This window comes from Rhinatrema bivittatum, chromosome 2 (assembly GCF_901001135.1).
Source record: "Rhinatrema bivittatum chromosome 2, aRhiBiv1.1, whole genome shotgun sequence".
Taxonomy (NCBI): Eukaryota; Metazoa; Chordata; class Amphibia; order Gymnophiona; family Rhinatrematidae; genus Rhinatrema; species Rhinatrema bivittatum.
Window position 1 is genome coordinate 205,584,042 of NC_042616.1, and position 21,009 is coordinate 205,605,050.

Genomic DNA, 21,009 nt, shown 5'->3' on the forward strand with positions numbered 1-21,009 from the left:
GGTCAAATCCCAGACTGGTGAGGAGGTTAGCTAGGGGGAGCATGTATATGTTGAACAGTGTAGAGGAGAGTGATGAGCCTTGGCAATACTTTTGAAAGAAATAAAGTCCCTCATAGGAGGCTTGTGAACAAAATGAGAAGCTTGGGAGTGAGTGCCAAGGCAGTGGCGTGGATTAGAAACTGGTTGACTGATAGGAGGCAGCGTGTAATGGTAAATGGACTCTACTCTGAAGAGAAAGTCATGTTAAGTAGAGTGCCACAGGGATTGGTATTGGGACCGGTTCTGTTCAATATCTTTGTGAGCAACATTGTGGAAGGGATAGAAGGTAAAGTTTGTCTATTTGCAGATGAAACCAAGATCTGCAACAGAGTGGACACGCCTGAAGGAGTAGAGAGAATGAAAAGTGATTTACAAAGGCTTGAAAGGTGGTCGAGGAATTGGCAGCTGAGATTCGATGCCAAGAAGTGTAGTCATGCATTTGGGATGCGGTAATCTAAAAGAGCTGTATGTAATGAGGGGAGGAAAGGCTGATATGCATGGACCAAGAGCGGGACAGTGATAGTGAGGGTGATAGTGTCTGGTGATTTGAAGATGGCGAAGCAATGTGACAAGGTGATAGCTAAAGCCAGAAGAATGCTGAGCTGCATAGAGAGAGGAATAACCAGTAAGAAAAAGGAAGTGATGTTGCTCTTATACAGGTCCTTGGTGAAGCCTCACCTGGAGTACTGTGTTCAGTTCTGGAGCTGCATCTCAAAAGGGACAGAGACAGGAAGGAGGCGGTCCAGAGATGGGCTACCAAAATGGTGTAGAATCAGTATCAGAAAACCTATGAAGAGAGACTGAAGGATCTGAATATGTATACCCTGGAAGAGAGGAGGCGCAGGGAAGTTATGACACAGACCTTCAGATACCTGAAAAGTTTTAATGATGTACGAACATCAAACCTTTTCAATTGGAAATAAATCAGTAGAACTAGGGATGATGAAATGAAACTCTAGGGAGGACATCTCAGAACCAACGTCAGAAAATATTTCTTCATGGAGAGGGTAGTGGATGCCCTGAATGCCCTTCTGGAGGAGGTGATGAAAACCAAAACAGTGAAAGAATTCAAAGAGGCATGGGATAAACACTGTGGATCCCTAAAGGTTAAAGGATGGAAATGAAGAAAAGAGTGCATGGAGATAACTTGCTGGTGTGGCGGTTACTACCCTTAACAAATAAGTCTTCATACTGTTGATGCAACTTCATCATGGCTCGCTGCTTCAAAGGCAGAGTGAAACGGGAAATTGGATTTGTACAGCAACCAATGAGGACCCTGACTTTTATGGTCTGGAGAAACAAATAAGTATGGGGGTAACTTGCTGATGTGGCAGTTTCTACCCTTCACCAATAAGACTGATACTTTGATGCAACTCCAACATTGCTCTCTGCTTCAACTGTAAGGCGTAATGGGGAATTGGATTTAAACAGCAACCAAATGTGGGCCCTGACTTTTATGGTCCGGGAAACTGATATGCATGGGGGTAACCACAAATACTACCATAAGCTTGTTGGGCAGACTGGATGGACCATTTGGTCCTTTTCTGCCATCATTTCTATGTTTCTATGTAAAGTACAATTTGAGCAACCATAAAATATGTTAATCTCATTTTGTGTTTAGTCTATAGTTATAGAAAATAAGGAGGAAGACTCGGTCAAAGCACTTACACAGAAGGAAGCATCTCCGATAAAAGGCGTACTTTCAAAGCAATTAAGCATAAAAGATGTTATAAAAAAGGATGAAGAAGAAGGTAACAAGAATGAAGAGGTAAACATTAACAGAAATGTTCTCCTAGATTTGCTCAATAATTGTATTTTTATCTTAAAAGGAATGTAAAAATATTGTAATTCATAGATGTGTCTCTTATTGCATGATGGCCTCAATTCTGCAAAGCTTCTGAGCTGCATAAACGACGACCAAATATCCAGAAATATTTGGCCTGCCCCATTTTTTCTTATGTGGCAAGAAAGATACAGTGCATTATTTGGGTCAACCCAGGGGATAGTTCTACCTGAGTGAAAAAGAGATTACTCTTCTGCATGACTTCTTTCACACCTCTGAATTTCACAAAGTAAAAATCATGTACATTGATCAGCAAAGAGACCTTAAAGCATTTGCCTGGTTTGCACAATAGTTGGTGCCTTCTGTTGGTTCAGGGGCCCATTCAAAAATCTAAGGATTAATTTGATTACTGCTGGCATTGTAAAAAGAGTAAATTCATCAGTGTTATTTCTTATTTTACAGGATAATATTCCTAAAGTTTCCTTCTTTAGGCTTCTAAAATTGAACAAATCAGAGTGGCCATATATAGCATTAGGGACATTGGCCGCACTCATTAATGGAGGAGGGCACCCTGCATTTTGTATCATATTTGCAAAAATTATAACAGTAAGTTCATTAATTAATTCTTATTTTATCCATTGAATCAAGACTGTGAAGCTATTCTGCACCTAGTTAAAAGTTGATTATTGCTGAAAGAAATTGACTGTAATCAAAGAATGGTGGATACTGTTTTAAAAACTCATAAAATACTAAATGCAACACTAGTTGAGTGCCTTCTATTTAAAAATTTTCACAAAGATGATTTGGAAACATTTTCTGCACATTTTTCTAAGTTATTTTGTGACATAGTCTTTTCTCCTCCTGGCTCAGCAAAATACTAAATGCAGATAGCTCTGACAGGTGTCATCTCTTTGTATTTTTTTGTTCAATGCACATCATTGACAGTGACCAATGCCAGATCAGAAACCAGTTCTGAATGGGGATTGATCTATTCACAAGGAGGATAACTTTCAAACAACTCCGCATGGCCCCCATATATATATATATATATATATATATATATATATATATGTGTGTGTGTGTGTGTGTGTGTACTAGGGATGTGAATCGTTTTAGGACGATTAAAATTATCGTCCGATAATTTTAATATCGTCTTAAACCGTTATGGAACACAATACAATAGAGATTCTAACGATTTATCGTTATAAATCGTTAGAATCGTGAGCCGGCACACTAAAACCCCCTAAAACCCACCCCCGACCCTTTAAATTAAATCCCCCACCCTCCCGAACCCCCCCCCCCAATGACTTAAATAACCTGCGGGTCCAGCGGCGGTCCGGAACGGCAGCGGTCCGGAACGGGCTCCTGCTACTGAATCTTGTTGTCTTCAGCCGGCGCCATTTTCCAAAATGGCGCCGAAAAATGGCGGCGGCCATAGACGAACACGATTGGACGGCAGGAGGTCCTTCCGGACCCCCGCTGGACTTTTGGCAAGTCTTGTGGGGGTCAGGAGGCCCCCCCCAAGCTGGCCAAAAGTTCCTGGAGGTCCAGCGGGGGTCAGGGAGTGATTTCCCGCCGCGAATCGTTTTCGTACGGAAAATGGCGCCGGCCATACGCGTATGGCCGGCGCCATTTTCCGTACAGAAAATGGCGCCGGCAGGAGATCGACTGCAGGAGGTCGTTCAGTGAGGCGCCGGAACCCTCGCTGAACGACCTCCTGCAGTCGATCTCCTGCCGGCGCCATTTTCCGTACGAAAACGATTTGCGGCGGGAAATCGCTCCCTGACCCCCGCTGGACCTCCAGGAACTTTTGGCCAGCTTGGGGGGGTCCTCATGACCCCCACAAGACTTGCCAAAAGTCCAGCGGGGGTCCAGAAGGACCTCCTGCCGTCCAATCGTGTTCGTCTATGGCCGCCGCCATTTTTCGGCGCCATTTTGGAAAATGGCGCCGGCTGAAGACAACAAGATTCAGTAGCAGGAGCCCGTTCCGGACCGCTGCCGTTCCGGACCGCCGCTGGACCCGCAGGTTATTTAAGTCATTTGGGGGGGGTTCGGGAGGGTGGGGGATTTAATTTAAAGGGTCGGAGGTGGGTTTTAGGGGGTTTTAATGTGCCGGTTTTGCGATTTTACGTTTTTTCGATTTTTCACGATTTTTCACGATATTTTACCCCCCCAAATGGCAACAATACGATTCCCTCCCCCTCCCAGCCGAAATCGATCGTTAAGACGATCGAGGACACGATTCACATCCCTAGTGTGTACATGGTCTCAAGGAGATCTGCTACAGCATTTTATAACCTGCGAATATCTGGTCTGTGCAGATTATAAAAAAAATGCATATATATGGTTATGTGCAAATATTAAAATCTAGCTGGATAAAAAAAGAGGTGTTCTGGGGTTGTTATAGAGCATGCCTAAGTTTTTTGACCAACCGAGTCGAATTTCAGTTCTATCGGCTAAGTTAGCTGGATAACTTTAGACCTGCTTCGAGCAGGTCTAAAGTTATCTGGCCATCTGTGGCCAAATAACTTGCTACTTTGCCCGACATCTTAAAAAAAAAACAGAAAAAACAGAAAAAAGGGTGCCCTAGGCATGATTTCCTCCTTCCTCCCATAATGCCCCTCACTTATAGTCTGAAATGCCTCTGGCATTGTGCTGCATCCCAGGAACATAAGCTAAGCTTCCTGCACTTTCTGAGCTGCTATTTTAGTGCCTGCACTCAGGAGTTCTTGTGACATGCACACGTGACGTCACATCCTGCTTCGTATAAAGGACGCTCAGAACCACCTTCCAGAGCCTTCGCAACAAGTCTCAGCTCTTTCTGCAGTGCTGGTTGTTTAGTGTGTTCCTGCCTTGTTCCTGGTTTTGTTCCTGGGTGTCCCTGCCTTTTTATTTTTTTCTGGTTTCATCCCTGTGTGCTCATGCCTTACTCCTGGTTTGTTTCTCTGTGTTTCCTGCCCTGCCTTGTTCCAGCCTTGCCCTCTCCTGTCTGTCCTGTTGTGTTTCTCCCCCTGGTCTGATCCCTCGTTGCCTTAACCTGAGCCTGGACCTTGACTTCGCTTTGCTGTCCGTCTTGCCTTGACCTCATCCTGGGACCTTGACCGCTTTGCTCTCTGCCTGCCTTCAACTAAGCCTGACCAGTGACCTTACTTACTCCTGTCCGTCCTGGAAAGACCTGTCGGCCGCCAGAACCTGCGGGCTCAACCCAAAGAGAGCGTGTCCTGTCTGGCAGAAGATGTCATCTTGGTGGCTCATCAGCTGCTCTCACAGTATAGACAGTACCAACTTCACAGCAACCCAAAGGCTCACTATCTTCCCTTTGTGATAAACCCTAAATTTCATAAGGCCATGCACCCCCCCCCCCACAACCCCTCCTAAATATTCAAATTGTTCTGGGATCCACAGGTTGGGCGCCCCCCCCCCCCCAAATATGTAAAAAAAAACCCTACTGGGAACTGGATCCAGTGCTTACCTCTCCCGGCGCTCCCTGCTCTGCTTCTGACAGATGGTGCACCAGACGTGTAAGTTGCCCATAGTTTATGCTTCCAGCACCGAGCACTGCTGAAGCATAAATTATTGGTAGTTTATATGTAGTGCAGTTTCTATCAGAAGCTGGACAGGGGGGTGGTGAGTACTGTATTTCTCTCCCGGCAGGGGATTTTTATGTGTTGGGGGGTGGAGGCAGTCCCGGTGGTGTTGGTGGGGGTGATGGTTGGCAGTGGGAGTGGCCGGATCAGTTGTTAGTTACAGGTGGGAGCAAGGGGGTAGAAAACAGATTTTATTTTCAAGAGACCGGGGAAGTGGAAGGGTATGGGGCCTTGACTTGCAGACCTCGGAATAATTTGAATATTTAGGAGGGAGTGGAGAGTGGAGCATGCATGGCCCAAGAGGGCCATCTATGAAATTTGGGGGCAGGCAGGAGGAAATCAGGCAGCAGGCCCCTTTACTTCTTTTTTTTTTTTTTTTGGGCAGCACTATTCAATAGGATATCTTTTGAAGATATCCTATTGAATAGTGAACCATAAATAGTTATTTTCAAACAAAGCCGGTTAGATTTTTTTCCTTATCCAGATAACTCTAGGCAGGTATATTCAGTGAGACATTTATCCTATTGAATATACGGGACAATTATCTGGCTAACTTTAGCCAGATAACTTGTCCATTCACTGGCTTGCTGAATATTACCCCCTTAGTATTCAGCCAAACTGGAAGGAGGTAACATCACGTCCTCTTCTCGGTTCGACTTGGAGAGGACAGAGGGGGGTTTGGACCGGTGGGAAGAGGGAGTCAGAAGGGGAATATTCCCCAGGGTCTGTTGCCCCTCATCCTTCCATTTTTTTTAACTGCTGGAAAGGATGAGGGGATGCCGGAGGCAGTGAATATGATGGGCAATTGTAAATCAACGCTACATGCCTAACTTACACCCCCAACCTCTCCTCAACCACTGCTGAGATACATAAATATAGTAGCTGCCATGTGAAATTAGGAGCTTCCATTTAGGAATATTTTTCCATTGCCAGATATAGGCTCCCTAACTCTTAAACAGGCTGATGCTATAAGGTGCGCTCAGCAGAATGCAGAGTTTAAACTGTAGTCGTGCATCCATTTCTTGAACATACACTTTACTGCTGATCATGCAGCAAGGAGCTCTGCCCTCAAACATTATCTGTACAACACCAAGGGGCAGATTTTAAATGCCCTATGGGGCAGATTTTCAAAGGGGTACGTGCGTAAGATATGCGCGTACCCTCCAGAAAACCTGCCCCAAGCTCCCCCTTTGCGTGCCGAGCCTATGTTGCATAGGCTGCCGGCGTGCGCAAAGCCCCGGGACATACGTAATAGGGGTGTGCATTCGGATTGACCGCATTAGTAAAACGCAACTCATATTTTTTTTTTACTTAAAAAATTGATTCGACATAAACGATCGGATTTCCCACATATCGAACATAGATATGTTCGATATGTGGGAAATCGCGATTGTTGAGCCAAAATAAAAAATATAAACCCCCTCACCCTCCTTAATCCCCCCCCCCCCCGACTTACCACAACTCCCTGGTGATGGAGCGAGGAGTGAGGACGCCATTTCTGCAATCCTTGGCGAGAAGCATGTGACGTCGGCGGCACGTCGAGTGACGCCGGCGTCACGTGATTCCCGGCTCGTTCGCGCCGGACGGCTCGTTCGGCCCAAAAAGAACTTTTGGCCAGCTTGGGGGGGTCAGGAGGCCCCCCCAAGCTGGCCAAAAGTTCTTTTTGCCGGGAATCACGTGACGCCGCGTCTGAGTGACGCGGCGCCACGTGATTCCCGGCTCGTTCGCGCCGGACGGCTCGTTCGGCCCAAAAAGAACTTTTGGCCAGCTTGGGGGGGGCCTCCTGACCCCCTCAAGCTGGCCAAAAGTTCTGTCTTGGGGGGTCAGGAGGCCCCCCCAAGCTGGCCAAAAGTTCTTTTTGGGCCGAACGAGCCGTCCGGCGCGAACGAGCCGGGAATCACGTGACGCCGCGTCACTCGACGTGCCACCGACGTCACATGCTTCTCGCCAAGGATTGCAGAAATGACGTCCTCACTCCTCGCTCGATCACCAGGGAGTTGTGGTAAGTCTGGGGGGGGGATTAAGGAGGGTGAGGGGGTTTAAAATTTTATTGGCACATATGTACATATACCCAACTCATTGGATTTTTTTTATGTCCATATTGGCCGCAAGTGGGACCCCCTTTCGGACATAAAAAATATGAACATAAAATTTTGCTCTGCACATCCCTAATACGTAAGTCCCGTGGGTTTCCTGGGGGGCGTGTTGGGGGCGTGTCGCGGATGGCGTGTCATCGGGGGTGTTCCGGGGGCGGGGCCGCGGGTATGGTTCTGGCCCGGGGGCATGGCCGCGGCCTCCGGACCAGCCCCCGGACCGGAACATGGCGCGCCGGCAGCCGGCCCGGCGCACGCAAATTACGCCTGCCTCGGGCAAGCTTAACTTTTGCAATAAAGGTAGGGTAAGGGAGGGTAGGTTAGGTAGAGGAAGGGAGGGGAAGGTGGGGGGGAGGCGGAAAGAAAGTTCCCTCTGAGGCCGCTTCGATTTCGGAGCTGCCTCGGAGGGAACGGAGGCAGGCTGCACGGCTCGGCGCGCGCAGGCTGCCGATTTTGCGCAGCCTTGCATGCGCCAACCCCGGATTTTAATAGATATGCGCGTAGCCACGCAGGCATACGTTTTTAAAATCTGCTCCTATGCGCGTAAATCCAGAGGATTTACGCACGTAGGGGGGTTTACATGCACCGGGCCTATTTGAAAAAGACCCATCGACGCGCATAAAGGGGTAGATTTTCAGAGCCCTGCTCGCCTAAATCCGCCCAAAACCGGGCGGATTTAGGCGAGCAGGGCCCTGCGCGCCGGGAAGCCTATTTTACATAGGCCTCCCGGCGCGCGCAGAGCCCCGGGACTCGCGTAAATCCCGGGGTTCTCGGAGGGGGGGCGTGTCGGGGGCGTGTCGGGGGGGCGGGCCCGGTCGTCGCGGCGTTTCGGGGGCGTGCCGGCAGCGTTTTGGGGGCGGGCACGGGGGCGTGGCTACGGCCAGGGGCGTGGCCGCGCCCTCCGTACCCGCCCCCAGGTCGCGGCCCGGCGCGCAGGAGGCCCGCTGGCGCGCGGGGATTTACGCCTCCCTCCGGGAGGCGTAAATCCCCCGACAAAGGTAAGGGGGGGGTTTAGACAGGGCCGGGTGGGTGGGTTAGGTAGGGGAAGGGAGGGTAAGGTGAGGGGAGGGCAAAGGAAAGTTCCCTCCGAGGCCGCTCCGATTTCGGAGCGGCCTTGGAGGGAACGGGGGGAGGCAGCGCGGCTCGGCGCGCGCAGGCTATACAAAATCGATAGCCTTGCGCGCGCCGATCCAGGATTTTAGTGGATACGCGCGGCTCCGCGCGTATCTACTAAAATCCAGCGTACTTTTGTTTGCGCCTGGAGCGCAAACAAAAGTAGGCTATTCGCGCTCGTCTGAAAATCTACCCCAAAGCCCTGGGACGTGTGTAAATCCCGGGATTCGCAAAAAGGGGTGGTCTGGGGGTGGGGCGTGGGCGGAGCGTGGGCGGGGAGGGGGCAGTGCCAGAGGCCTCTGACACAGCAGCCATTGCCACTGTGTTGAAGGATCGCATGCCGGCAGGTATTTCCCCGGGGATATAGCTGGTATTTTTTTCAGACGTACAACCAGGTATATCCCCGGGGATATGCCTGGTTGTACGTCCAAAAAAAATCTTTGGGACGTTCAGATAAATAAAATGTTAATAATTTTTGAAGGTAAAATTTAAGGGTTTGGTGGGGTTGATATATTTTGAGTAATATTGATTTAGTTTGTCAAATGTTGTAGATGAAACCCGTTGGAAATGTGTTGATGATGTATGAGCAGTAGGAGATTCTTTAGAAGTTCTCCTGAAGAAGCCTGTGGGAAGGCGAAACATGTTGAGAAGATGAAGAAGGATTGAAGGATTTTCGTTCTTTGAGCGAAGAAAAATTTGTGCAATAGAATTTTCTCTGCTTATAAACAAATTGTATTTTTAAAAAATTTACATTGTATTGTGAAAAGGTTTACATTTATGTATAATTTTGAAATCATGCAAGTATTTTAATGGTAGGTGATATAGAGAATGTGTGTGGTGTGAATGGGTATGATTAATGTGTGAGATAAAGTGGGTATTTTTAGACGACTATTCCTTGGGGTGATGTGGTAAGGTTTTGAGTACTGTTTTGTGAAATTTTGATTCAATAAAGATTGAGACAATATATTTTATTTATTTATTTATTTTTAATTTTTATATACCGAAGTTCTTGTTGGGACTACAAATCACTCCAGTTTACATAAAACAAAGAACTGCTCAACAGAGCATATATGTCACTATATGTTATTTGATTATACCAAAGAGGCATCAAATCCTGTTGTTTCTAAAATTAGTCCTTTTTCTTTTTAAGAATACATTAAAACTATTTTCAATAAAGTTTGTGCATCACAGGGCTTTAATAGGAACCTGCCCTCTATGGCACCGTGAGACTCCCCCTGCACCCCCAAATTAAAATGTGCGTTCAGCCTGTGCTGAATGCCCATTTTAACTCCCGATGCCTTAGCATAACATTATCTTGCTGCATCTAGAGTTTAAAAAAATGAGCTTGTGCATTAGGAAACTGCTGAATTTCTGTGCACAGCTTTCTACATTGGCCTGAAAGTTAGGTGCTTAGATCTTTTGAATATGAGACTCAAAGTGTTTGATGCAGCCTTCTTGAAATTTGCATATAGTTCAGGTTAGAAATACTTTTTCAAGAAACATAAAGCTATTGCACCAGCAAAATTGGATATTTAGGAGATGGTTAATAATATCTGTGCACAGCACCAAATAATAAAACGCTCCAGATTTCCATATAAATCTGTAAACAACTCCATGCCATAGTGATCCACTTTCCTATGATTTCCTGCAGAAATCAGGCACTTATCTTGTCAATCTACACTGCAGACACCTCACATAGCAGAGTTATGTATGCCAGCGAAGTTCTGAATTAGCTAAGATGCAAGTTTCACCCTTCTCTGCCATGTGAGGCTGCTTTGGGATACATGCATGTTGAAAATGTTTCATTCTCAGCTGTTACTGGAAAAACATGCCTTGCAGAGAAACAATATATGTCAAGTGCTTTAAAAATAAAACATGGGAGGAAGCACTGTTTTTTCGAGTTCTTTTCAACCTTGACCTTACTAAAAATGACCTTCCATTTATGGGATGAAGATACTTTTCAATAGGATAAGTGTAAGGACAACGCTCCATCTTCCCTCCATGTGTACACCTGATCTGTGAATTATCACAAAAGATATGCCCTCGGACAGATGGACAAATTGAATCAATGCCATAGATCTTTCAGACTTGGATAACAAGCACCAAAATGTCCTTATAGTAAACTTGTCAGTATATGTCTAAATAAACGTTAAGCATTCAATTTTTCTTCTCCTTTCTTTACAGATTTTTGCCAGTGATGACCCAGAGCTGATAAGACACCAGGCTGACATATTCTCCATCATATTTGTGGCCATTGGTGTTGTTTCCTTTATTACCTATTTCATGCAGGTAACCCTCTTGCATAATACAGCAATTGTCTCATGGTATTTTATATAGGTTTTAGTTGAAACATTAAAAGGGCAATTGTCCACCCTCCGTCTGGCTAAAAGTATGCAGAATGTTCCACGACATGCATAATTTTATCCTCATTTAGGGAAAGCGCTCCGGGGGTGGGATTTTGGACAGAAATGGAAAATAGCCCACATCATTTTCCTTACAGAATCTACCCACAGTAAATGAAGCTATGGTACAAAAGTCCGCTGGCACTTTACATTATGGCAAGTTTCAACCAGAAAGTACATATGCATTTCTGCCATTAAACATATTGCAAAGTCCATGGGTAAAATGTAACTGTGGACTTTACTCCAAAGTGAACAGTCTGCACATGGCACCCAGAGCTGTCAAGTAAATAAGGAGGGGAAATTTTAGAAACGTGCAGGCCAAATATATTTTAGTTCAGTTCATTTCTCTAAGTGAAATAAATATGAAAGGAAAAAAATCCTAAAACAATAAAGAGAATTGAAACAAGGGCCCCCCCCCCCCCCCCATCTCCCGCATCCCTGCCCCCCACCAAGACAGCTACAGAGCTCAGACTGAGTCCAGCTGGAGCCTTTCCTGGACCCTCCATTCCCCTCCCACCCCTCAAAGAAAATTATGGGACCTGGGCCTACCTGGCTAGACTGAGCCAGGCCCGGCCCCTTTTTTATACCCCTCCCTGATAAATTTGTTGGAGACAGGGACCTTGTCGGCCACAAATAACCCCTTCTGTGGAGGGTGCTGGTGAAGAAAGGGGCAGGAGCATTGCCTGTTCATTCCTGCCCCTAGCAGTGTCCTGTAGAAATGGAGCCCCTAGCACTGAAAATGGCACCAAAGTGAGATCACATCGATCCCATTCTCAGAGCTGCCGATGCCATGATGTTGTACATGGAGTTGTGGAGGGGTTTGGACTTATGTACTGTACATTCTTTTGGATTTCAAAAGTGTGCACATAAAATTTCCTGAAAAATGTTGGCATACATTTTAACACAGGTAATTATGTGTAGGTAGTTTTGGTTGGATAATTTTCAAATCAAACATATGCACATATGTTCACTTTGAAAATTAGTGTAACTTATGCATGTTTTTGCCAAGTTTTTTAAGAGAGCTTTTTTCTAAATTTCAATATCTCTATTATCTATACCCTGGAGGAGAGGAGAAGCAGGGAGATTTGGCAGAAACATTTAAATACCCAAGAGGTATAAATCAGGCAAAAGAAGCAAACCTTTTTTCAAAGGAAAGAATGATCTAGAACAAAGTTGCTGGACCACCAGGGACTTTTGGCAAGTCTTGGGGGACCCTCCTGACCCCCACAAGACTTGCCAAAAGTCCAGCGGGGGTCGGGGAGCAACCTCCTGCACTCCGGCCGTCGGATGCCAGTACTCAAAATGGTGCCGATAGCCTTTGCCCTTTCAATGTCACAGGGGCTACCGGTGCCATTGGTCAGCCCCTGTCACATGGCCATCGGCGCCATACGTTTCGCTTCCCCATGAATACATCGAATAGGGTCCTATACGTTGCGGATTCCCAATTCGTAGGGAACGAATGCACACCCCTAGAGAATAGACAAATGGCATCAGTGCAGGAATAGAAGGAGTGAAAAGGGGTGAATAACATGAATGCAAAGAAGGCAGGAAGAAGGAGAGATTAGCTGTAGCAGAACATGGGGATTAGGATGGAGGAGGGAAGCATGATATTACATGTGGGAGGAAGAAGTGCATAGCATATATATTGGTCTGGGAGGAGGGGTGCAAAACGAGTCTCGGTGGGGAGGGAGGAGGTATAGGTAGGTAATATGTTGGAAGAGAGAAGAGGGATGGGGAAGCATGTCACTTTAGTGGAGTGGTGAGCGTGGATGAGTGAGAGTCAGAAGTCATGAGGGGTGAGTGGCATCTGATCAGGGGATGGTAGAGAGATATGACTGCTTCAGAGAAGGTAGTAAGAGAGAGAAGGGGTGAGTGCAGGGGATGAACAGGAAGAGAGCTGACTGGTATGTGTGCAAATGAGTAGGCAGGGGAGGGGCTGGCAACACATCAGTGTGACGGATTATTGGAGGATGAAAGGGGAATGATGGGAGAGATGTTGATACCAGGGCAGAGGTAGGGAGGAGGGGGAGAATGGCAATTTTGTGGTGGGTAAGGAAGAAGAACCAAGAAGGAGCCTGCCAGTGTGGGGTAGGTATTAAAGGGAGGAGAGGTATGTGGGATGAGTTCAGGAAGGTTGGATGGTAAGTGGGAAGGAGGGAACTGGGCAGTGCTACAGTGCAGGGGTGAGGGATAAGAGGTAGGAGGGTTGGTGGTGCTGAAGTGCACAGGGTGATGCAACAGTGGGTGGTGGATAGTGCTTTAAATGCAGTGGAGGGATGCTTCAGTGTGATTGTGCCATGCTTAAGTGAGGTGGGGGAGGGGGGAATAGATTGGTGACAGTGGACAAGGATAGCACAAAGCAGAGGAGTATATCTTCTTCATTCCATATCCTGCTGGTTAACCTATATGGAATGTGACTGTAATACACTTCTACACATATGCTCAATGCTTAGTGGTGGTGATGGATGGATGGACACAGGCAGATTTGTTTAAGTGTAAGGGGGATGCCCATTTTCTGCCCCCAGAAAAATATCCCTGCCCCTTACAAAGATGTAGTATGTGGCTTCAGCTGGTTTAAGTGCCCTTAGTGCCTCTTATTAGACCTTTTCTGCCTGTAATAACAGTGTGCAAAGGAGCAGCACCACTCCCCACTGAGAGGGATGATGTGAGAGTACAAGACTCCTGCTTCCACTTAAAGCAGGAGACTTTTGTGGAGAGGAATCTAAAATCTGGAGTCCTGTTGGAATTTGCAGCAGTCTCTTCATAAAGTGGCACCATAGAGCCTGTCTCTCCACAGAGGGTCCAGAGAGGTTTGAGGGAGAGGATTCTAGGAGAGAGATTCCTGGAAGTCCAGAAGTTGAAGAAGAGGGTCCTGAAAGTTGAGGAAAAATGTGCTAGGAGTTGTCAGAAGGTCAGCTTGCCTGGCAAAGTCTACCAGAGTGAATTTGAGCACCCTAAGGAGAAGAAGATTTCCATGGAATGTGTGGTCCAGGTTACTGGAATGTACCAAATGAAGGGCAATCTGCCTGAGAAAGTTCACCAGAGTCAAAGACTGATTCAGCTACAATCAGCCTGAGACTTCAAAGGAGAAAGAGAATGAGAGCAAGAGACAAGGACCCAGTCAGAAAAGATTATAGTTACCAAACAGGTACTGAGAAGGCCAAGGGTGGAAGGGTACCTATCCCAAAGAGCTGACTTATTTTGGGGGAAGAAGGTGAAAAGATACTGTGTTTATTTTTTGTAAGTTTTGAACTGAGTTGCTGTTGGAGCACCACTCAGAAGTGTACCTATTTTTGGACTTTGTTTTTGTTCCCTTCCGACAGTCAGTAAAGATTTTTATTTTGAACAACAGCACTGGTGTGGATTGTGTCTTCTATGATAATGCCTGGACTGGAGAGCAGGATGAGCCCCTGTGAAAAAAAAACCCTAAGGGTCTTGATAACAGTGAAATGTTTCTCCCTGTGCGGGAACCCTAGGAGGTCATGAGACTTTGCATGATCTGTAGCCCATCCCATAGCTATCAGAACTCTAAAATTAATTATTTCTCACAAAAATTATTTGTGCATTCTTTTTACATTGAAACAGAAACATGACAGCAGAAAAAAATTCGAAGCCTATCAAGTGAACCTAGATGTATTAGGGCAAATTGACAAACTAAAGAGTAACAAATCACCTGGACCAGGTGGTATTTATCCCAAAGTGCTGAAAGAACTGAGAAATGGAATTGTGGACCTGTTATTGGAAACAGTAACATCGTCTATGGTACCTGAAGACTGGAGGGTTGCCAATATAACACCATTTTTTAAAAAAGGATCAAGGGGTGATCCAGGAAACTTAAGATCTGTGAGTCTGATGTCTGTGCCAGGCAAAATGGTAGAAACTATCAAAAAGAACAAAATTGCTGAACATATTGCTAGGTATAGTTTAAAGAGACAAAGCCAACATGGATTTTGCCAAGGGAAATCTTGCTTCACAAATTTGCTACATTTTTTTGAGGGCATAAATAAACGTGGATAAAGGTGAGCCAGTTGATACAGTATATTTGGATTTCAAAAAAGCATTTAACAAAGTCCTCATGAGAGACTTCTTAGAAAATTAGAAAGTCATGTGATGGAGGGCAGTGTCCTTTTGTGGATTACCAACTGGTTAAAAGAAAACAGAGAGTAAGGCTGAATGGTAAATTTTCCCAATGAAGAAAGATGATTATTGGAAAGCCCCAAGGATCTGCTCTGGGACCACTGCTTTTTAATATATTTATAAATGACCAGGAAATGGGAAAAAGTGAGGTGATCAAATTTGCAAATGACACAAAGTTATTCAAAGTTGTTAATTCACAAAAGGATTGTGAGAAATTGCAAGAGGACCTTGCAAAATTGGGAGACTGGGCATGCAAATGGAAAATGAAATTTAATGTGGACAAGTGCAAAGTGATGCATTTATGGAAGAGTAACCCAACTTATGGCTACACAATGCAAGGTTCCACATTAGGAGTCATCACTGAGGAAAAGGATCTATTCTAGATGTCATCATTGAAACTTCTGCTCAGTGTGCAGCAACTGCCAAGAAAGCAAATAGAATGCTACGAATTATTAGGAAAGGAATAGAGAATAAAACAAGGAATGTCATAATGCCTCTGTATCCAGGACTCCAGGACTGTATCCAGGACTCTTCAGCTTGGAGAAGAGACAACTGAGGGGGCGATATGATAGAGGTCTATAAAATAATGAGTGGAATGGAATGAGTAAACATTAATCAGTTGTTTACTCTTTTGAAAAGTACAAAGATCAAGGGACAGATAATGAAGTTACTAGGTAATACATTTAAAACTAATAAGAGAAAATATTTTTTGCTCAATGCATAGTTAAGTTCTGGAATTCATTGCCATAGGAATTTGGATAAGTTCCTCAAGGAAAAGTCCATTAATCATTATTAAGGTAGAGTTGCAGAAATCCACTGCTTATTCTTGGGATAAGCAGCTTGGAATCTATCTGCCCCTTGGAATCCTGCCAGGTACTTGTAACCTGGATTGGCCACTATGGGAAACAGGATACTGGGCTTAATGGAACTTTGGTCTGACCCAGTATGGTAATTCTTATGTTCTTAATTCTGCATATCCACACCCACTGCTCAGTTCTAGAATCTGTACCACTCCCTCAGAGATCTCCTGTGCTTGTTCCATGTTTTCTTGAATTTAGATATTGTCCTCGTCTCCATCACCTCCTTTGGGAGGCAGTTCCATGCATCCACATCCTTTTCTGTAAAGAAATATTTCTTTAGATTATATCTGAGTCTACTCCCTTTCGCCCTTATCTCCTGACTTCATGTTCTAGAGATTATTTGCCATTGAAACAGGCCCACCTCCTGTGCATTGATATCTTGGAGGTATTAAAATATCTCTATTATATCACCCACTTTTCCTCTGGGGTATACATGTTCAGATCTTTAAGTCTGACACTATATGCTTTACAAGGAAGACTATTAATCATTTTGGTAGGTGCCTTCTGGAATGTCATGTTGAAGGAGTTGTCTTCAAATTTATACAGTATTCAAAATGAGGTTGCACCAGGGGGTTTATATCAGGGGCAATATCACCAGAGGAACTATCACCTATTTTTTCTCCCCCCATGCCCACAAGTATCTTTCTGGCTTTTGCCATTGCCTTATCTACCTATTTGGCAATCTTGAGATCATCAGATACGATCACCTGCAGATCCCACCCTTGTTTTGTGCATAGAAGAATTTCACCCCATATACTGTAACACCCCCTTTGGGTTTTTATATCCAAAACACATGACCCTGCAATTTTTAGCAATAAATCATAGCTGCTAGACTCTAGACCATTCTTCAGCCTTCACTAAATCCCCCCTGGGTACATCTGCTATTGCAGATTTTGGTATCATCTTCAAAAAGACAAATCTTTCCTGATAGTCCTTCTGAGGTAGCATTTATAGATAAGTGCTCTGCTCAGCATTTGTGTTATTATATTACAGGTTACTTGATGCTTGCATACTGTAGATAGTCATCTTGCACTGAACTCACATATTCAGTACAGTTTGTTGTGCCGATATTTATCTAATGTGCTTGTTCTGTACTGCATTTTGAGTTCTTGACAGGGATTTATGTGCAGTACTATTTAATGAACAAATAAGATAAGTTAGCAAAAGAAATAGTATTAGCCCAGGATCAAATGGCATTTTGATTTTAAAAAAATGCAGTACAGATTTAAGAAAAAAAAAGGCAATCCAGCACAATGCAAAACTAGTAGTGGTCTGGAAATGTGAATCAAAAGGAGAGATTTATTGAGCAATTACTTTTAGTAAAAAAAGACAAGATTGCAAAAGATGAATAAAAATGCCATGCAATATTGTGCAAGAAAATTAATAGAAAAGCACATTTGTACTGTGTAACCAAACCAAATATTGATTTTTTTTTTCAGGGATTCCTATATGGAAAATCTGGAGAAGTTCTAACTATGAGGCTGAGACACATGGCATTCAAAGCAATGCTGCGTCAGGTCAGTTCAAAATCGCTGGCAAATGATTAATTTTACAAACAGTATTCCTGTGCTTTTGAAATATTTTGCCCCAAATTACAATATCGTGTTCCACAATTATGAAGTTTTCCCGTGAGGCCACCCATGAAATCACAAAAATTGTACAAACCACAAAAAGACAAACTGTGAAGGCCCCTAACTAGATTAATCACTCTATTTAAATATTATTCTTTCCCCTTAAAGTTAGCAAAGTATTGCAAGAAACACAAAGTGTGGCTGTTTCAAATATTAGGTCAGTTGGGAAATGCATTCTGATGACAAAATGTTGAGTGGTCATATCTGTGAGTCTATTTGCTTTTAAAACAATTGTTCATTAGCATGCACTTTAGAATAATCATTGGGAGCTCCATGGTAATACTAATGCATATGCTAATAGTCCATGCTTAACAATCAAAAAACGTATGGGATCAACTCCCTGCCTATCCTCCTCACTCACTACTGGGAAGCACAGCAACAAACTGGCTGTCTTCACTGGAAAGGTGGCCCAGATCTCTAATTGACTAGACAAGGAAACAATGGATAATTCTCTACAAAATATGACAACCACCTCCACTGCACCCTCCAACTGACTTCACCCCCCATACTCTCTAACAAGTTTTAGCTTTCTACAAAAAGAAGATGTGGACATCTTGCTTACATCCTCAAACTAACCACTTTCCTTGATGATCCCTTCCCATCCTGGTTAATTAAGCAAGCAAAATCAGGACTCGTTCCCTGCTTCCAATCCCATCATAAACACATCACTTACAGAGGCCAACCTCCCAATTGGCCTAAAAAAAGGAAAAGTCAGACCAACCGTAGACCTAAATGATCCAAGCAACTACCATCCTAATCTCTTCTTGAACAAGATCATAGAGAAGGTAGTATTAGTGCACTCTCTGATTATCTGCTCACTACTAATGCCCTAGATCCCTACCATTCTGGCTTCCACCCATACCACAGCATTCTGATTAGCCTGGTGGATGAACTCCAGCTATGTCTGAATCATAGACACTCACCAATACTAATACTCTTAGACTTCTCAGCAGCCCTTGACACAATAGACCACAACCTTCTCATCTTTAGACTAAGTGACCTAGCAGTGGCAGGCCCAGACATGGTCTGACTCATATCCTTTCTGTTGGACTGCACCCAATCAGTAGCTCTGGGAGCAGCTTTCCCTATACCACACATTCTCTCCTACAAAATGTCAGGAGGCAAAATCCTGTCACCCATGCTGTTGATCCTCTGGGAAAGATCATCAGATATATACCCATGTAACCCCATTCTGAAAATCCTTCATTGGTTCCCAATGCTATATTGCACCAAATTCAAAATCCTTGTTCTAGCCTACATAACACTTAAAGGCCAAACCCCAACCTATCTCTCCCTACACACCTACTTACCCCCTGCCCTCACTATCCCAGGTACAACTGGAAGTACCATCTCCCAAGACAATAAGTCTCATTAACATCAGGAGAAAAACCTTTGCAGCCTCTGCTCCCACACTGTGGAACTCCTTGCCTCTCCACGTCAAACAGGCCCTAGATCTCACATTTTTCAGGAAACTAGTGAAAGCCTGGTTCTGTGCAGCAGAATTTGCCACCAGCTGAGTGACATGACCTTTCTGAGGCTCCGCATACAGCCATCAACAACAGTAAGAAGGAACTATGCTACTCCTAATCTCCAAGACTTACTACCAGTATCTGAAATGTAGACCACGAGAAAATCACCATGAATTATGACCTTAGCTATGCTATCTGAACATGGCTGATCTAAACAATTGGAACTACTAAAGACAATGTATATGCTCCTAAGCAATATTGTACTACCCAGACACATTACACTATTTGATCACATTGCACTATCTACACGAGATACCTCTTGCTCTTGCCATCTGACTATAGGAAACCTTTGGATCCATGTGTATCCCCCACAACTGCTAGGATATTCCAGTATTATATAGCACACATCTTTTCAATTATTTTGTCTCAGTATATTAAAATCTTTATCTGTATCTGTTATATCCTACACAATTCACTCAGCTATATTATATTATTAACTCTGCCTGGTTTTTAATATGTTCTGTTGAAATTTGCATTAATGTACTGTGATATTATTTAGAAATGTAACATGCCTTGAACTCCTTGGCTGGAAAGGTGTGCATTAAGTAAAAAATGATGATGATGATGGTGATTCACATTAATGAATATGCAACACAAATATTAGCATTATCACTCATTATCACCCATTGGCATTTTTGCCATAGAGCATAATTATGTAAGGTAGTGGCCTACTGACCAGGAGGGAAGAGTTAGGTCGGCCGTCATAGTTGGTGATTCGATTATTAGGAATGTAGACAGCTGGGTGGCTGGTGGGCGTGAGAATCGCCTGGTAACATGCCTACCTGGTGCGAAGGTGGCGGACCTCACGGGTCACCTAGATAGGATTTTAGACAGTGCTGGGGAAGAACCGGCTGTTGTGGTATGTGTGAGCACCAATGACATAGGAAAATGTGGGAGGGAGGTTCTGGAAGCCAAATTTAGGCTCTTAGGTAGAAAGCTTAAATCCAGAACCTCCAGGGTAGCATTCTCTGAAATGTTCCCTGTTACATGTGCAGGTCACCAGAGGCAGGCAGAGCTCCGGAGTCTCAATGTATGGATGAGACGATGGTGCAAGGATAAGGGATTCAGTTTTGTTAGGAACTGGGGAACCTTTTGGGGAAGAGGGAGTCTCTTCCGAAGGGATGGGCTCCACCTTAACCAGGGTGAACCAGACTGCTGGTGCTAACCTTTAAAAAGGAGATAGAGCAGCATTTAAACTAGAACAAAGGGGAAAAGCTGACAGTCGCTCAGCAGCGCATGGTTCGGAGAGAGGTATCTTCAAAGAATACTAATGATGCATTAGAATTAGGGCATCCCGACAGTGAGGTTCCAATAATAAGAAAAGTAGTCCAAGTGCCTGTAACTAAAAGCTCACCTGAGCTAAAAAATTCTAACTTATCCCTATCAATTAAAAAGCAGAATGAAAATACAAACAAAAAACAAACTTTGAAATGTTTGTATGCTAATGCCAGGAGTCCAAGAAGTAAGATGGGCGAATTAGAATGTATAGTAGTGAATGATGACATAGACTTAATTGGCATCTCAGAGACATGGTGGAAGGAGGACAGCAAACGGGACAGTGCTATACCGGGGTACAAATTATATTGCAATGACAGTGAGGAGCACCTGGGAGGCAGTGTGACGCTTTATGTCTGGGATGGCATAGAGTCCAACAGGATAAACATCCTGCATGAGACTAAATGCAAAATTGAATCTTTATGAGTAGAAATCCCTTGTGTGTCAGGGAACACTATAGTGATAGGAATATACTACTGTCCACCTGGTCAAGATGGTGAGACTGACAGTGAAATACTAAGAAAATTAGGGAAGCTAATCAAATTGGTAGTGCAGTAATA

The 21,009-nt window shown here is 44.4% G+C and overlaps 1 protein-coding gene across 5 annotated transcripts in view; it reads left to right on the forward strand.

Annotated features, from left to right (window-relative positions):
• LOC115084331 (ATP-binding cassette sub-family B member 5-like) overlaps positions 1-21,009 on the forward strand; it is a 210,913-nt gene that overhangs the window by 139,886 nt on the left and 50,018 nt on the right. For all 5 annotated transcript variants that reach the window (XM_029589048.1, XM_029589050.1, XM_029589051.1 and 2 more), the window contains 4 exons: positions 1,661-1,807; positions 2,285-2,428; positions 10,800-10,904; positions 17,454-17,531. In XM_029589048.1, coding sequence (XP_029444908.1) covers positions 1,661-1,807; positions 2,285-2,428; positions 10,800-10,904; positions 17,454-17,531 — 474 coding nt within the window. The remainder of the gene's footprint in view (positions 1-1,660; positions 1,808-2,284; positions 2,429-10,799; positions 10,905-17,453; positions 17,532-21,009) is intronic.